The sequence below is a fragment of the Papio anubis genome, chromosome 1, assembly GCF_008728515.1.
Source record: "Papio anubis isolate 15944 chromosome 1, Panubis1.0, whole genome shotgun sequence".
Classification (NCBI taxonomy): domain Eukaryota; kingdom Metazoa; phylum Chordata; class Mammalia; order Primates; family Cercopithecidae; genus Papio; species Papio anubis.
This window is the reverse complement of record NC_044976.1, coordinates 123,945,154-123,962,586: the sequence shown is the minus strand read 5'-3', so window position 1 is coordinate 123,962,586 and position 17,433 is coordinate 123,945,154. Positions and strand designations below refer to the sequence as shown.

At 44.6% G+C, this 17,433-nt stretch overlaps 1 protein-coding gene and 1 pseudogene across 1 annotated transcript; both read left to right on the top strand.

The window, feature by feature from the left end:
• Positions 1-4,969: 4,969 nt before the first annotated feature.
• S100A8 (S100 calcium binding protein A8) lies at positions 4,970-6,024 on the top strand. Its single transcript, XM_021923902.1, is given in 3 exon segments — positions 4,970-5,017; positions 5,483-5,662; positions 5,813-6,024. Coding segments are annotated over 3 exon segments (354 nt in total). The 5' UTR covers positions 4,970-4,984; the 3' UTR covers positions 5,954-6,024.
• Positions 6,025-9,577: 3,553 nt separating this feature from the next.
• LOC108581581 lies at positions 9,578-15,680 on the top strand (annotated as a pseudogene).
• The last annotated feature ends 1,753 nt before the right edge of the window (positions 15,681-17,433 follow it).

The following is a 17,433-nucleotide window of genomic DNA, read 5'->3' as shown; positions in this document are numbered from 1 at the left end:
CTCCTTTCCTGGGGAGATAGACAGTGAGGCCTCATCCATGGTCACTCACTCACCCACCACGCAGGTGGTAGCATGGGGTGAGGGTAGGGGTGAACTAACATGCCCCTCTGACAGCATCCCTACTCTGAAAGAGAGCCTCAAGAATCGGCGAGCAAGGGTGGGGCTGAGCCTGGGACGAGACCAGGACAAGGAGGCAGGTGCATTTCTAGCAGAGGGAACAACAGTAGAAAATCATAAAGTATGTCCGGGAGAAACAGAAAGTTTGCTCAGAAATTAGCGTTCATGGAGAAAAGAGTAGAAAGTCAGCTTGAATGGGTGGGTTAGGACCAGAGTCTGGAAGTCCCTGAAAACTGAGCATTGGAATTTGGACTGTATCCTTTTGGTAAGGGATCCTGAGTTGTTAGGTGTGGGGAAGGGGTGAGGGCCCTGGGACCAGCTCTGCTTTAGGAAACTAGTGGTGGGGGTTTGGGGTGGAGGAAGACAGAGCAGACCTGCAGAGACTAGCTGGAGGCTGTGAAGAGGAGGTAAACAGCTTCATGGGGACGGAAGCGAGGAGGCATCAGAAAAGGCAGAATGTCAAAGCCCAGACCTGGGCACAGACTGAGGGAGAGGAGGATCCAGAATGAGGTGGAGGTTTCAGGCGCTGGCGATTGGCATGGGACTTCGGTGCCTGGGTGGGAGCCAGTCTGCAGGGAAAATTGTGTGCTGGGTTTGCACATGCTGAGTCAGACACGGACAGGAGCTGAGCCAACAATCCAGCCTGGCAGAACCACAGACACCTGTTAAGGGAACAGCAATGAGTAGAACCTGGGCGACAGTCAACCCAGGAAGGCTTCCTGGAGGAGAGAAGGGTTGGGTCTGTTTTTTTCTACAACATGATGATGGATGTGAGGCTTACTTCTGACCGAGGGCTATTCATGACCCACTGATCCAAGTCCTCCGGTGTCCCTGACACCACCCACCTGAGACCTGCCCCTGCGCTTGCTCTGTTTCTTTTTCCTCTTCCTCTCTCCTGGGACATCAGGAAATTAATGCAGAATCTCTTAGGGAGGGTCTCCTCTGCCTTCAGGAACTGCCAGAGCCCATTTTAATGGGTTGTTTTCTTCTGAGGGTTGGTCTGGGAACCGGTGTCCTGAGCTTACTGAGATAGAAATCATGGATTTTGGAAGAGTGATGGAAGGTGATACACCACCTGCGCACAGGACTGCAGGGTCACTTAAGAAACTTGGTCTGGTTCCCTCTCCATCTGGTCCTTTGCGCCAAACGTGGTGGGTTGTCCCTGGAGCTGAGCTGGAGACCTTTTTTCTCATCAGTCAGGCTCTGGGGCAGAATTTGCCCCCGTTTGCTCCAGACCTGGTCTGCTGTCCCTCCCACACTTGCCATCAGCTTAGTTTGCCTTTCAGGACCCTCCTTGGGAGATGTCTGCACCCCATTCCCCTTTTCATTCTCTCCTGTGGAGGGGCCTCTTCTGCTGCACTGTGCTTGTTTCGTACTCTCCACCGAGACAGGATCTCAGCGTCCCCATAAACGCTCAGCAGGTGCTTGGGGAAGGAATGCAGAATTGGAGCCCGTGGGACTGGAATTGATGACCTGGATCTGTGCTCCTTCCCGCAGGCCCCTGGCTGTGTCTAGAGGCATGAAGACCATTGCCTGAGTTACTTAGGCCACTCTTCTTCCAGGCCCAGGGAAGAAATGTCTGTCTCACCTGAGAGGTGCTGGGCTCCACAGGCATTGAGTACGAAGCAGAGGCACCCAGCCTGAGCCTTCCCTGCCCCTCTCCTGCCCCCTTCTGGGGGTTTCTTCACCAGCTCTGCCTGCTCTGTCCTCATTTCCTTGGCCTCAGGATTGGGCCTGTCAGGTCTGTTGGGACACACCCAGGGACTGAGCCCTTTCCTGTAAACATGACCAGGTTCTGCTCCCTCTAGGTTGCCCCATGTCCGCCAGGCTGCTTACAGCCTCTGCCTTTCCCCCCATATGCTTACCCAAGTCCTGATACCTTTTGCTGCAAGGTCAGTTCAGCCTGGCTCCTGCTGTCCCAAAAGCACCCAAGGCTGTCTGTCCAGGGGCACAGTTTCTGGGGAGGGGGCGACATTTCATGATCTTGCCAGTCAGCCTGTACACGGTGTGGGGAGGAGGTCACCACTCGGGACTCCCTCACTGGACCTGGGAAAGGACCTGGAGTAACGCCCTATGCCTCAGTTTCCCCATCTGCCAAATAGGGATAATTATGCTTGTAATGTCCACATCACAAGGTTTCTGGGAATATCAAATGAGTCAGTGGATGCAAAATACTTTGAAAATATGATGCGGTGCTTTGAGGCAGGTCCTGTTAGGCCAGGTCACATAGGACAGTACGTGGTGAATAATAGGTATTAACCAAGGGTGGATCCTTGGTTGACAACTTGTCATGTCAGATATGGCGTTGTTTTCCTATAAGAGCTTGATTCACCTTTTGTCAAGGAAGTTAGACTGCATTTGGTTGATGAATTTATACCCTGCCTTCTTCCAGAAATGATTTAAGATGGCTAAGTGTGATAAAGAGAATTTCCGCCTTGGATAAGGGAAAGGCCAAACTTAATTTTGTATTCATTTATCCCCTCAATAAGTATTAATTGAACACTTAGTAGGTGCCAGGCCCTAGGGTTGTGAAAAGAAATGTGATTTCTTTTCTAAATGGTCTCCTGGTCCCAAAGAAAAGACAGACAATAAACAAATGAATCATAACATAGCAGGGCAAATGCTGTGATTGGTAAGGATTTGGGTAGTGTGGAGGAGAGAAGAATTAACTCTGCATTGATGGCGTGAAGGCAGGCAGATCAGGGATGGACTTGGAGCGGATGATGCCTGAGCTGGATCAGGAAGGGTGAGGAGGACATGACCGGGACAAAAGACATTACAGGCGGGAATAGGAAGTGGATGCTGTCACATCACATCATGAGTCACTCAATCATTTGATACGCTGAATTACTAAGTCTCCCTGTGGGACTCAGTTTCCTCATCTGTACAATAGGCATTATAATAGTACATACATCATTGGGTTAGTGTGAGAATTAAATGATCAATGCAAATAATGCAACTAATCTAAGTAAGCACTTAGAATAGTTCCTGGACGTGGGAAAAGCCCAGTGAGTGTTAACTAGTATTTTGCCATGATTTGCTCTGATCAGTGATTGTGGCTGCTGTTATCGTGTGTGCTGGGCTCTGTGCTGGATCTCCAGTGGCTCACATCCAGAGAGAGCTGGATTTATTTTGGAGGGTGAAAGGCTCCCTGTGTGTTTATACAATGGCTCAGGCCCTTGTGCAGTGCAGAGGGACCCCAAGAAGCCTCCATCTCCCAGGGCATGGTGCATCCCCAGCTTCACAGAACAGGAGAGCTGTGGAGGAGTGTGGGCAGCAGGGTAGGAATGGATTTAGCCCTTGGCAACAACACACGTCCCCACAAAACATTTTCTTCATCCATTCATCTGTTGAGGGACACTTGGGTCGCTTCCACCTTTTGGCTCTTGTGAATAATGCTGCTATGAACATGAATGTATAAGCACCTGTTTGAATCTCCCTGCATTCAATTCTTTTGCATATATACCAGGAGCAGAATTACTGGATCATGTGGTAATTCTGTGTTTATTTATTTGAGGAACAAACTTGCAGTTTTCCATTGCAGCTGCACTATTTTACATTCCCACCAACAGTGCATTCGGCTTCCAATTCTCTATGCCCTCACCAACACTTGTTATTTTCTGGGTTTTAAAAGAAGTAGCAGTCATCCTGGTGGGTGTCAGGTGGTATCTCATTGTCGTTCTGCTCCATGTTTTCCTAATGATTAGTAATTTTCATGTGCTTATTGGCCATTTGTATGTCTTAATTTTGAGTCTTTTCCCCATTTTTTGATTGGTTTGTTTGTCTTTTGTTGTTGAGTTGTAGGGATTCTTTTATATTCTGGATATTAATCCATTATCAGATATTTGTTTTACAAATATTTTCTTTGTAACAACAGAAACACACCACAGTCTTCAGGGTTGGAAGCCAGTTAATCTTAGTGGCATTTTGTTAGTGGTGGGGAGAGGATTTGTTTCTCCTGAAATCCTGGGGAATTGGCCACCTCCTCTTCTCCTCTTAGGCATGAAGCATGTCTAGCTTCTCCAAAGAACCCCTCCCCTCCACTACCTCAGAGTTAGCTTCCTCTCTTCAGCCTGTGATCCTGGGGTCCCAGACACAGTAATTAACCGAGAGAGGGTGAGAGGCTCCCTGCTGTGTTTATGCAAAGGCTCAGGCCCTTGTGCAGTGCAGAGGGACCCCAAGCAGCCTCCATCTCCCATGGCATGGTCCATCCCCAGCTTCACAGAACAGGAGAGCTGTGGAGGAGTGTAGGTAGTAGGGTAGGAATGGATATAGCCCTTGGCAACAACACATTTCCTCACAAAGCACCCACCCACCAAGAAGAACAACAACAATAGTTTTAGTTTTTAGTAATGAGAACAATAGTTTTCATTACTAAAAGGCATCAGCCAAGACAAGTGTTCTCAACCCTTTTGCGGTCTTTGGACCCTTGGAAACTCTGATGGAAGCCATGAAGGAATGTTCTCATTGAGTGCATGCACTCAAAATGATGCATTCAACTTCAATTCAATTTCAGGGATGTACAGCCTGACCAACAAAGAAGGGGATTAGCAGTCCCAATAGTGGAGAGGGAATGGGAGTGGGAATCTGGTGGATCAAGCAAGTGGATGTCAGTAGCCCAGAAAAAGAGCCTCACTTCCTGCTTTTTCCTTCTGGGCACTATTGCCTAGCAAATGCCTTCCTCTTTCCGCTTCTCCTACCTCCCCACCCAAAATTTTCATTCTGCACAGTGATTGCCACATTCACCTGGTTGAGAAACCAGAGACTGTAGCAACTCTGGCAGGGAGCAGCTGTCTCTGATGGCCTGAAGCTGTGGGCAGCTGGCCAAGCCTAACCGCTATAAAAGGGAGCTGCCTCTCAGCTCTGCATGTCTGTTGTCTGCTGTCTTTCAGAAGACCTGGTAAGTGGGACTGTCTGGGTTGGCCCTACACTTTGGGCTTCCCTTGGGGAGGGTCAGGGAAGAGGAGCGGCCTTCCTGAGAGAGGAGAGAGAAAGCTCAGGGAGGTCTGGAGCAAAGATACTCCTGGAGGTGGGGAGCGAAGCAGGGATAAGGAAGGAGTGCATCCTCCAGCACCTTCCAGTGGGTAAGGGCACACTGTCTCCTAGGCTGGACCTTTCTTGGGCAGCAGGTGGGGTGGTAAGGAAAGTCAACAGGTCCCGTGTGTGTGCATATGCCTCTGTGTGAACGGACCCTTCCCCTTCCCACACCTGTATCCCTATCATCCCCTCCTTGCCACCAGAGCCATAACTATCTGCTGGTTTGGTTATTTGGAGAGTGCAGGCCAGGACAAGGCCATCGCTTGGGGCATGAACCTTCTGATTACTGCCTGGGCAGATGCAAACTCCCTGCTATGGGATTCCCAAGAGGGTTCTGTTTTTCAGGTGAGGCAAGTCCGTGGGCATCATGTTGACCGATCTGGAGAAAGCCTTGAACTCTATCATCGACGTCTACCACAAGTACTCCCTGATAAAGGGGAATTACCATGCTATTTACAAGGATGACCTGAAGAAATTGCTAGAGACCGAGTGTCCTCAGTATATCAGGGTGAGGAGGGGCTGGGTGTGGTGGGGGCTCTCTACCTGGTCCTGGGGCTGCCCTGGGCCAGCGGTCCTCCCTGCTGCCCTTTGTAGATGGCCATGCCTTGGTTGTCTCTCAGATCTTTAAACTCTGGCTTCTTCTCCTCAATCTTGACAGAAAAAGGGTGCAGATGCCTGGTTCAAAGAGTTGGACATCAACACCGATGGCGCAATTAACTTCCAGGAATTCCTCATACTTGTGATAAAGATGGGCGTGGCAGCCCACAAAGAAAGCCACAAAGAAGACCACAAAGAGTAGCTGAGTTACTGGGCCCAGGGGCTGGGCCCCTGGACATGTACCTGCAGAATAATAAAGTCATCAATACCTCAGGCATCTCTCATTCGTGCTTTTGTGGGATGAGGTTCCTCGGTGTGGAGGGAGGGTTGGAAAACCCAAAGGAAGAAAAAGTAATCTATATTACCCAATCCCACCTCTCACAAGCCTTTCCTGCTTTACCCCTCATCTGGCCTCTACCCCACACTCCCTTCCAGCTCCACCATATTGAGCCATTGGATTTGAGGCTTAAGGATTCCAAAAAGTCCATGACACTATAGCTGATGATTTTACTAGTAGTTCTGAAATGGATCGGGGATTTGGGAACAGGGTGGTATAAGAACAACTGATACTGTTCTCTAAGCTAAATTTTAGTTTCCAGTTAAATGTCTTAGATGTGACTCTTGGGAAATTAGGTTGATAGCTACATAGAAGTGTGTGTATGTGTGTGTGTGTGTGTGTGTGTGTCTGTGTGTGTGTGTGTGTGTGAGAGAGACAGACAGAAAGAGAGAGCGAGAAAGGGAAAGGCTGATTCTGTGTGTGGTGTGATGTAGGTGGACAATGTTTAGAGTCCTCCATTAATAGGATAATCCCCACACCTGTCCCCATACCTGTAGTTTGTCCTCGGGAATTTTGAAAATTTTTCCTCCCTCTCCACTCCCAAGCTCCCAACTCAATTAAATGATAAAGGAATAGACAAGTAGGAAAATAAATTAGTAAAACTTAAGTCAAAGAATAGGTTATTCAAATGCTGCCCTACGGGATTCTATAGTTTGGTGATCAGAGAATTATCTTAAAAAAAAACTTCCCAAGGCCTGGTACAAGGGGAAGGCCCGAAGATGAATAGTTATTCTCTGAGATATGCATCAAAAAAAGAAGAAAATGAAGGGGAACCTTTTGACAAGAACGTCACCCCAAACTGGATTTCCATGCTGTGGTGTGGGGAATTTTCTGTTGTCCTCACTTAGGTGCTGGGGCAATGATGTTAGCGATGGGTGAAGAGGTAGGAAGCTGTCACCAGAATCACTAAACCAGGGTTCTTAACTTGTCTGTCTATACATCTCTGAAATTGCGTTGAAGTTGAGTGCATCATTTTGAGTGCATGTACTGAGAACATTCCTCCACGGCTTCCATCAGAGTCTCAAAAAGGCCCAACACCTCAAAAAGGTTAAGAACGCTTGTCCTGCTTACTGGCTTTTAGTAATAAAAGGCAGAGTATTTCTCTTTGTCTCTCTCTCTCTCTTTTTTTTTTTTTTGAGACACAGGGTCTTGCTCTGTCACTTGCACTAGAGTACAATGGCATGATCATGGTTCACCGTAGCCTCGAACACTTGGGCTCAAGTAATCCTCCCAGCTCAGTCTCTTTGGTAGCTGGGACTACTGGCATGAGCCACTGCCCTTGGCTAATTTTTAAATTATTTTTTTGTAGAGATGGAGACTTGCTATGTTGCCCAGGTTAGTGTCAAACTCCTGGACTCAAGCGATCCTCCTACCTTGGCCTCCCAAAGTGCTGAGATTACAGGTGTGATCCACACCACACCTGGCCAAAAGGTGGAGTACTTTTATTGCTATTGTTATGTTGGGTGGGTGGGTGGATGCTTTGTGGGGACATTTGTTGTTGCCAAGGGTTAAACCAGTTCCTATCCTGCTGCCCACAGTCCTCCACAGCTCTCCTGCTCTGTGAAGCTGAGGATACGCCCTGGCCTGGAAGATGGAGGCTGCTTGGTGTCCCTCTGCACCACACAAGGGCCCCAGCCATTGCCGAAGCACAGGCTACAGTGGCTGAACAAAAGACCTTATTTCAATGGAAAAGGTTTTCCTGTTTATTCCTCCACTTGGGAACCAGAACAATTTTGGTTGGGTCCAGAACCCAGACCATTTTCTGCCCTCCTGCCTGGCAGAATTCAGTCTAAATTCAAATGGGCTGAAGAGGGAAGAAAAAGCTACCAACACTTATGGTGGGGTATGGTGGGGTCTCTCTGTGTGTGTGTGTGTGTGTGTGTGTGTGTGTGTGTGTGTGTGTCAGGGTGGGAGTGCAATCTATCTCAGTGCTTTTGATTCCCCCTTGGAAGTACACTGTTGGACTTGCTGTCAATTGATTCTTTGCAGGAAGAGTTACTAAATACAGCAGGGAGCCTTCTACCCTCTCTGGGATAATTATTGTGCTTGGAACCCCAGGATCACGGGCTGAAGAGAGGAAGCTAACTCTGGGGTAGTGGAGGGGAGAGGTTCTTTGGAGAAGATAGACATGCTTCATGCCCAAGAGGAGAAGAGGAGGTGACCAATTCCCTAGGATTTCAGGAGGAGCCAAACATTTTCCTATCACTAGCAAAATGCCACTCAGATTAACTGGTTTCTAGTGCTGAAGATTACACAGCTCAGGTCACTGAGCTTTTTCTTGTAGTGTACCTTAATCATATAAAATGTGAATGAGCAGGGAAAGGTAACAGTTTAAGCCCTTATTCACGGATGTTTTAATTACCAGCCAATTTTATTTGTTATCAGCTAACATATTAGTGAAAATGGCTGGCAGCCAGCTGAAAGTTAAGATTGGGATCTAAGATGGGATGAGAAAATCTAGTCATCAGAATATGGAGATGGGCTTCTCCTGGGGCAAGGAGGAAAGCCTAGGCATTAAATTGCTTTCTTCTCAGTTTTGCTGAAGGATATCTATGCATCCCCCCACGCCAGTGCCTCTACTTAAGTCAGGAGTGTGGAATACACTCAGCATTGCAGAAACGGAGATTATGGAGCTCTGAGAGACACCCCAGTGATCTTGCTATAATTTTCTCCAATACATAGTCTAAAGGTGAGCAGCTGACCCGAATGTGGCCCAGGCTGAAAAAGGTACAAAAGGTCTCAGGGTTCACCAAGCCACATCTCAGATCAACTCAACATTTAGGGGACCTCACAAGAGAAAAGATAGTAAAAGGAGTACACAAAAGGAGCGAGCACCCCGATTCTGCCTCTCAGCTATCCACATTGGTGGTGGTGGTGGGGGGTGTGTGTGTGTGTGTGTGTGTGTGTCAGGGTGGTGAGGGGCAACCTATCTCAGTGCCTTTGATTTGCCTTGAAAGTGCACTATTGGACTTGTTGTCAGTGGATTCTTTTGGGGAGAGTTACCATTCTCAGTTGTCTGCCATCACTTGAAAGTCCAATAAGTCTTCTTTTTTTGAGCCCACCAGAAGAGGAAGGTGGCCCACAGTGCCCTTTGGAGTTTCACCATAAGTGATGGGTACTGGTTGTGAAGAATTGGGTCAACAGTTGCTTCTTGAGTGCACAGTGGGGCAGGGGAGGTGGCACAGCTGTCACTGGCCATCTGGAGAAGAGAAGTGAGAGAGGCAGGCCTTGGAAGCTTCCTGCAGGACGCAGGCTTGGAGATGATGATTTACAAACAAGACTGTGCCCATTACCGAAACCACTGACTGGGCAGAATCAGACAGGACTCGCGGCCCAGAGCAAGGTGATTTTGTTTCCTGTTTCCCCAGCTGCAAAAGAAGAACAAGGGAGTGGGAAGTTTAGAAATAAGTAGTTTAGCAGGAAATCGCATGTAACATTTGAGCCCACAAAGGAGAGCTTGGCTCACCAATTGAAGCAGATCCGGCCACTATGATTTCTGGTTCCTATAAGGATGACCTCTCTGAAATCTTGCTTCTCCTTCCAAGTTCTTTGCCCAAGGGTCCTGACTTCAGGTGTGTTCCTAGTGGTTGTGACAAAAGTCTTAAAAGGCATGGAGAGGATCTGGACTTGGGCAGTCCGTCTACAGTGGCTGAGTAAAAGGCCTGATTCCAAAGGAAAAGATTTTCCTGTTTATCCTTCCCCTTGGGAACCAGAACAATTTTGATTGGGTCCAGAATCCAGCCCATTTTCTGCCCTCCTGCCGGAGGGGGGGAATTCAGTCTAAACTCAAATGGGCTGAAAAGGGAAGGGAAATCCTACCAACACTTACTGGGCTCCAGCTGTGTGTCAGTGTGAAAGAAAAAAACCATCATCTCAAACCTGGAAAAAGGCAAACTGGTGATTGCTTATATTTTTGACCTCATGCTAGAGTCTGTCTGAATAAAAGCAGGTCCTTGCTACTAGTCCTCATCTGACACTTTCGAGAAAACTAATCGGCAAAGTATGTTTGATAGTAATCCATAACAGATGAAGTAGACAGTTTACCTCTGCTGGCTAGGGCAATATGGCTTTAAGGGCTGGTCAAGACATTAAACCCAAAACTGTTATGGTTTTTGTCACCCTATGAAAAGTCAAAAGACTTGTATCTTGTCTTGTGTCTAAATTAAGAATCTTAGACATTACTTTCTAACTGTCTTTCATATTCTTAATATCCTTCAAACCAGTTCAAAAAGTCTTCCTTGCTTGTTCTCTCATTAATGAACTGAAACAAAAATTTTGACACAGGCCCATGATTTTGTTGATGATTTTGCTTTTTAGCTCAAGACATTGTGGTAACTTATCTCATTTCTCATAACAACCCTATGAGAGAGGTAATTGCTATTTCCATTTTGTACATGAGGAGACTCAGAAACTCATGTCTCCAAGCAAGAGACCCTAATTAAAACATGAAGGTGCTCTCTTCTAGCTGTTTTCCACCCTGGGTGTGGATGGGATAGCCCTTCCTCACCTGACTACCTGGCCTCTTTCTCCTCATCCCCCGTAGGGTCTCTGCGGTCCAGAGTGAGGAGCAGGGAGAGAAGGTACCAGATGAACTTCTCTCTTGGGCCACTCTCCCTTGCCCAGAACTTTACCTGGCACACGTCAGGGCCTGAAGGATTGGTAGTTTTTTCCTGGTGTGAGCAATCCTCTAGGCAAGGAAAATCTCCCTATGTATAGAGCAAGAGGATGGGCATTTTGATTGCCCTAAACTATTAGGGGTTGCCCCGGTAACAATTCTGTCTTCTTCCCTGGGCGGAGGAGCTTTCCTTCCAGTCTTAGGAGATTGGGAAATTCCCCTGTGATCTAAAACATTGCTGAATCAGCCACCCATGTACCCAGGGCACCTCCGTGCTGGAATAGTCCATCTGTGGCCTGTTACCAATTTGACTGGGGCCCCAACAGCCATCAGTGTTTCTAATTGGAGAGTGACGGCCTCAGTGCAGGTTACCTAGAACACAGACATAAAATCAGACAGAGTTTAAACATTGTCAATAGTATCGGAATTTAGGCACATCATACAACTTACCTTGCCACCTAACTCATGGCTAAATCTGACATGGGCTTTGTACACTTGAACAAGAGACTTTTATAATGACAGCTCCCTGACCGGAGTTACATGTGCTCCCCTGGCTAAAATATTCCTTTGTGGGGTATACTGCAGAATACCTGTCACCCTCAGATAGAGCATGCTGTTTTGGAATTTGGGGTCCTCAAGTGTTCGTGCAAAAGCTGGAAAGGCTTCGGACATTGTAGGGTTGCCTGAGATACTCTTCCAGGAAGGCATTCTGATAGCTGATTCCATTTTGCTGTCTGCATCCCCCTACCTGGCATAGGTGTACATACCCTGGGAAAAATGGCACCCAGCTTGTCATTGACTATGTCAGTGATAACTAGTGCTACCACCTGGGCTATTTAGGACCAATGAAACTCACTGAATTCATTAGCTAAGCTGGTGATGAACACCTGAACAGCCTCTGATCATCTGCTGGCAGAGCAGAGTGGCCTTCGGTTGTTGCCAACACCTCCTGCTACACCTGAGTAAACACCTCAGGGATTGTACAGACAGGGGAAGGGATCCAGAGGCAGACCCAGCCCTTTGGTTTCAAACAGTGAGGACATCTGAAGGATCCTTCTTTGGTCTCTTTGCAAAAAAAAATTATTTAAATTCAGGGTATACATGTGCAGGTTTGTTACATGGGTATATTGCATGATGCTGAGGCTTGGGCTGCCAATGATCTCATTGCCCAAATAGTGAACATAGTACCTGTTAGGTCGCTTTTCAACCTGGTGCCCCTCCTGCCCTCCCTCCTTTTGGAATCCCCAGCGTCTACCGCTCCCATCTTGATGTTGGTGTATACTCAGTGTTTAGCTCTCACTTATAAGTGAAAACTTCTGGTACTTGGTTTTCTGTTTCTACATTAATTCACTTAGCATAATGGCCTCCAGCTGCATCCATGTTGCTACAAAGGGCATGATCATGGCCTTTTTTATGGCTTCATAGTATTGACGTATATGACATATATGTACTACCTTTTCTTTATCCAACTGCCATTGATAGGTACCTGGGTAGATTCCATGTCTTTGCTAATGTGAATAGTGCTTTGATAAACATACGAGTGCAGGTGTCTTTTCTTTTGGGTATATACTCACTAATGGGATTGATGGGTTGAATGGCAATTCTATTTTTAGTTCTTTGAGAAATCTTCAAACTGCTGAACTAATTTGCATTTCTACTAACAGTGTATAACCATTCCTTTTTTTTCTCCAACCTTGCCAACATCTGTTATTTTTTGACTTTTAAATCATAGTCATCCTGACTTGTGAGATGATATTTCATTGTGGTTTTGATTCACATCTCCCTGATGATTAGTTTTTGCATACATTTGTTGGCTACTTGTGTTTCTTTTTTGAGAAATGTCTGTTCATGTCCTGTGCCCACTTTTTAATGGGGTTATTTGTTTTTTTCTTGTTAAGTTGTTTGAGTTCCTTGTAGATTCTGGGTATTAGCCTTTTGTCAGATGCATAGTTTGTGAATATTTTCTCCCATTATGTAGATTATCTGTTTACTCTGTTATTAGTTTCTTTCACTGTGTGGAAGCTTTTTAGTTTAATATTAGGTCCCATATCAATTTTCATTTTTGTTGCATTGCTTTCGAGGACTTAATCATAAATTCTTTGCCTAGAACATGTCTAGAAGAGTATTTCCTAGGTTTTCTTCCAGGATTTTAATAGTTTAAGGTCTTAACATTTAAGTCTTTAATCAATCTTGAGTTAATTTTTGTATATGATGAGAGGTAGGGGTTCAGTTTCATTCTTCTGCATATGGTTAGCCAGTTTCCCCAGCACCATTTATTGAATAAGATTTCCTTTCCCCATTGTTTATTTTTGCCAGTCCTGTTCAAGGTCAATCGGTTGTAAGTATGTGGCTTTATTTCAGTGGTCTCCATGCTGTTCCATTGGTCTATGTGTCTGTTTTTGTACAAATACCATACTGTTTTGGTTACTATAGTCTTGTAGTATAGTTTGAAATTGGGTAATGTGGTACCTCTGGTTATATTCTTTTTGCTTAAGATTGCTTTGGCTATTTGTGCTCTTTTTGGTTCTATATGAATTTTAGACTAGTTTTGTAAAGTTGTCTGAAAAATGACCTTGGTAATTTGATGGGAATAGCATTGAATCTATAGATTGCTTTGGGCAATGTGGACGTATTAAATTAACTATAACAATTCTTCCAATCCATGAGCATGAAATGCTTTTTCATTGGTTTGTGTCATCTATGATTTCTTGTAGCAGTGTTTTATCGTTCTTCTTGTAGAGGTCTTTCACCTCACTGGTTAGATGTTTTCTTAGGTATTTTTTTTTGTGTGTGTGTGACTGTTGTAAACGGAATTGCATCTTTGATTCGGTTCTCAGCTTGAATATTATTGGTGTATAGCAATGCTACTGATTTTTCTATGTTGATTTCGTTTTTTGAGATTTGCTGAAGTTGTTTATCAGGTCTAGGAGTCTTTTGGCAGAATCTTTAGAGTTTTCTGGACATGGAATCATATTGTCAGTGAAGGAAGATAATTTGATTTCCTCTTTTCAATTTGGGTTCCTTTTATATCTTTCTCATGTCTAATTGCTCTGGTTAGGGCTTTTAGTACTATGTTGAATAGGAGTAGTGAGAGTAGACATCCTTATCTTGTTCTAGTTCTTAGGCAGAATGCACCCAAAATATACTTATTCAGTATGATGTCAACTGTGGGTTTGTCATAGATGGCTCTTATTATTTTGAGGTATGTTTCTTTGAGGTCCAGTTTATCGACAGCTTTTATCGTGAAGAAATGTTGAATTTTAATCGAATGCTTTTCTGCATCGATTGAGATGATCATATAGTTTTTTGTTTTTAATTCTGTTTATGTGGTGAATCACAGGTATTTATTTGCATATGTTGAACCATCCCTGCATTCCAGGAATAAGTCCACTTATTTGGGAAATTAACTTTTTGATATGCTGCTGTATTTGGTTTTCTAGTATTTTATTGAAGAGTTTTACATCTATGCTCATCAGGGATATTGGACTGTAGTTTTGTTTTTTTTTGTTGTACCTTTGCTGAATTTTGGTGTCATGAGGATACTGGTTTCATAGAATGAGTTAGGGAAGAGCCCCTGCTTGATTTTTTGCAATAGTTTCTTTAGGATTGATACCAGCTCTTCTTTGTAGATCTAGTAGAATTTGGCTATGAATCCATCTGATACAGGTTTTTTTCATAGTTGTTGTTGTTATTGTTGGTAAGTCTTTTATTACTGATTCAATTTCATTACTTGTTATTGGTCTGTTCAGAAATTCTGTTTCTTCCTGGCTTCCACCAATGTATCCATTTCCTCTACATTTTCTAGTTTGTATGCATAGAGAGGTTCATATCTCTGAGGATCTCTTGTATTTCTGTGGAATCTGTTGTAATATCACCTTTGTCATTTCTGATTGTGTTTATTTTGATCTTCTCTCATTTTCTTTGTTAATCTAGGTAATGGTCTATCAATCTTGTTTATCCTTTCAAAAAAGCAAGTTTTCATTCACTGATCCTTTGTGTGGCTTTTTGGGTCTCAATTCATTTAGTTCTGCTCTTACTTTAGTTACTTCTTTTCTTCTGCTAGCTTTGGTTTAGTTGTTCTTGATTTTCTTGTTTTTTAATTTTTTAATTTTAACTTTAGGTGTGAGGTTGGGTTGGTAATTTGAGGTCTTTTTATTAATATCTTCTTGATATAGGCATTTAGCACTATAAAATTACCTCTTAGGGGGATAGACTAGAGAGACCGGCGGGCACACAGGCGAGCGGGCCAGGAGTGGCCGAAGAGCCTGCAGCAGCAGCGCAGCAGACCCGGGCAAGGAGGTCAACGCTCCTGGAAACTTGGGCGCGCCTCCGCGCCAGGAGCGATGAAGACTGTCGCGCCCCGGTCACGCCCTGGATGCGGTTCTACTCCAACAGCTGCTGCCTGTGCCGCCATGTCGGCGCCGGCACCATCCAGCTCGGTGTCTGGTACCTGATCATCAATGCCATGATACTGTTGATTTTGTTGAGTGCCCGGCTGATCCGGATCAGTATCACTTTTCAAGTTCTGAACTGGGAGGTGACTTTGAGTTCATGGATGATGCCAATATGTGCATTGCCATTGTGATTTATCTTCTTATGATACTGATATGCACTATGGCTAATTACGAAGCATACAGGCAACACGCAACCTGGATCATCCCATTCTTCTATTACCAGATCTTTGATTTTTCTCTGAACACCTTGGTTGCAATCACTGTGCTTGTTTATCCAAACTCCATGTAGGAATACATACGACAACTGCCTCCTAATTTTCCCTGCAGAGATGATGTCATGTCAGTGAATCCTACCTGTTTGGTCCTTATTATTCTTCTGTTTATTAGCATTATCTTAACTATTAAGGGTTACTTGATTAGCTGTGTTTGGAACTGCTGCCGATACATCAATGGCAGGAGTTCCTCCTATGTCCTGGTTTATGTTACCAGCAATGACACTACGGTGCTCCCACCCCCCTATGATGATGCCACTGTGAATGGTGCTGCCAAGGAGCCGCCGCCACCCTAGGTGTCTGCCTAAGCCTTTGAGTGGGTGGAGCTGGGGGCAGCAGCTTGACTTTTAGGTACCTGAGCAGTAGTTTTGTTATTTCACTCTTGAGGTGAGCTCTCTGGGCTTGTTTGTTACTGAAATGCTACTTTAAAAAATTTAGAAGCTAAGTTGAAACCTGTAGTTTTCCTCAACATATGCTTTGCTAGAACACTGTGATAGATTCGCTGTAGAATACTTCCTGTAGGATTAGGGGTGTAAAGGGCTTCACCAACCTTCTTTAGGCATTGAAACTTCCCCCAAATCTGGATGGACCTAGAGTCAGAGAAGTCTGCTTTCCTACCTGCGGGACCCCAAAGTTGGGCAATTAGTCACACGTTTCTCTCCCTTCCCTCTCTTTTGAAAGTGTAAAATAAAACAAAAAGATAGACAACTTTTCTTAAACCATTCCAATGTAGAGAACAATACCTTATGAAAACAGGAATGCCAATTGTGTAATCGTTGTTCTAATTAGGTAAATAGAAGTCCTTATGTATGTGTTTCAAGAATTTCCCCCATAACATCCTTTTTGACTTAAGTTCACTGACAGTTTGCATTTGGTGGTAAAGGATTTTCTCCATGGCCTGACTTAAGACCATTGGAAAGCACCAGGCAGGGGGAGCAGTAACCACCTGACGTCTGTTCTCCTGCATACCATGTCCAGGGTCATGGGGCAGTGTGCCTCACCTGTCTTAGAGGGTGAAACGGATGTGTTTGGCGCTGCATGGGATCTGGTGCTTCTCTTCTGGATTCACATCCTCACTCAGGGCGCACTTTTACTGCGTGTTCGGCCCTAGCCTGGTTCAAGGAAGTCATCCAACTGACTTTGGAATTGGGATATGTTTGTTGTATATTTGCCTGATGACATGGAAAATGTTTTCCTCCTTCTTCCCCTGCAAAGTACATTCTACTGCTTTGAACTCCAAGTACGCCTAATCACCTTTTAAAATGTAAAAGTCTTCAGAAAAATGAGGATTGCTTTCCTTTTATGTGCTTATTATCTTAACTACCTAAATTGCAAGGGATTTTTCTATATTCATATGTTCAAAAGTCGGCAACTCTCCTGTTGGTTCATTATTGAATGTGCTGTGAATGAAGTCTTTTGCAATTAAAATGAGATTCGCCCACAACCAAGATGAAAAAGAAAATCCCTCTTAACACTACTTTTGCTACATTCCAAATGTTTTGATATGTTGTGTTATGTCTCTATTTTTGTATGTGTCAAAGAATTTTTTGACTTCTGCCTTAATTTTGTTGTTTAACCAAAAGTCAGGAGCAAGTTGTTTAGTTTCCATTTATTTGTGTGGTTTTGAGAGTTCCTCTTGGTATTGATTTCTATTTTTATTCCACTGTGGTCCAAGATTCTTGGTATAATTTTGATTTTTTTTTGAATTGATTGAGATTTACCTTATGACCGAGCATGTGGTTGATCTTAGAGTATGTTCCATGTGCAGATGAAAATAATATATTTTATGGTTGTTGGGTGCATTGTTCTATAGATGTCTCTTAGGTCTAATTGGTCAACTGTCAAATTTAAGTCCATAATTTCTTTGTTAGTTTTCTGCCTTGATGATCTGTCTACTGATGTCAGTGGGGTGTTGTCCCCTGCTATTATTGTGTGGCTGCCAAAATATTTTCTTAGATCCAGAAGTACTTGTTTTATAAATCTGGGTGCTCCAATGTTGGGTGT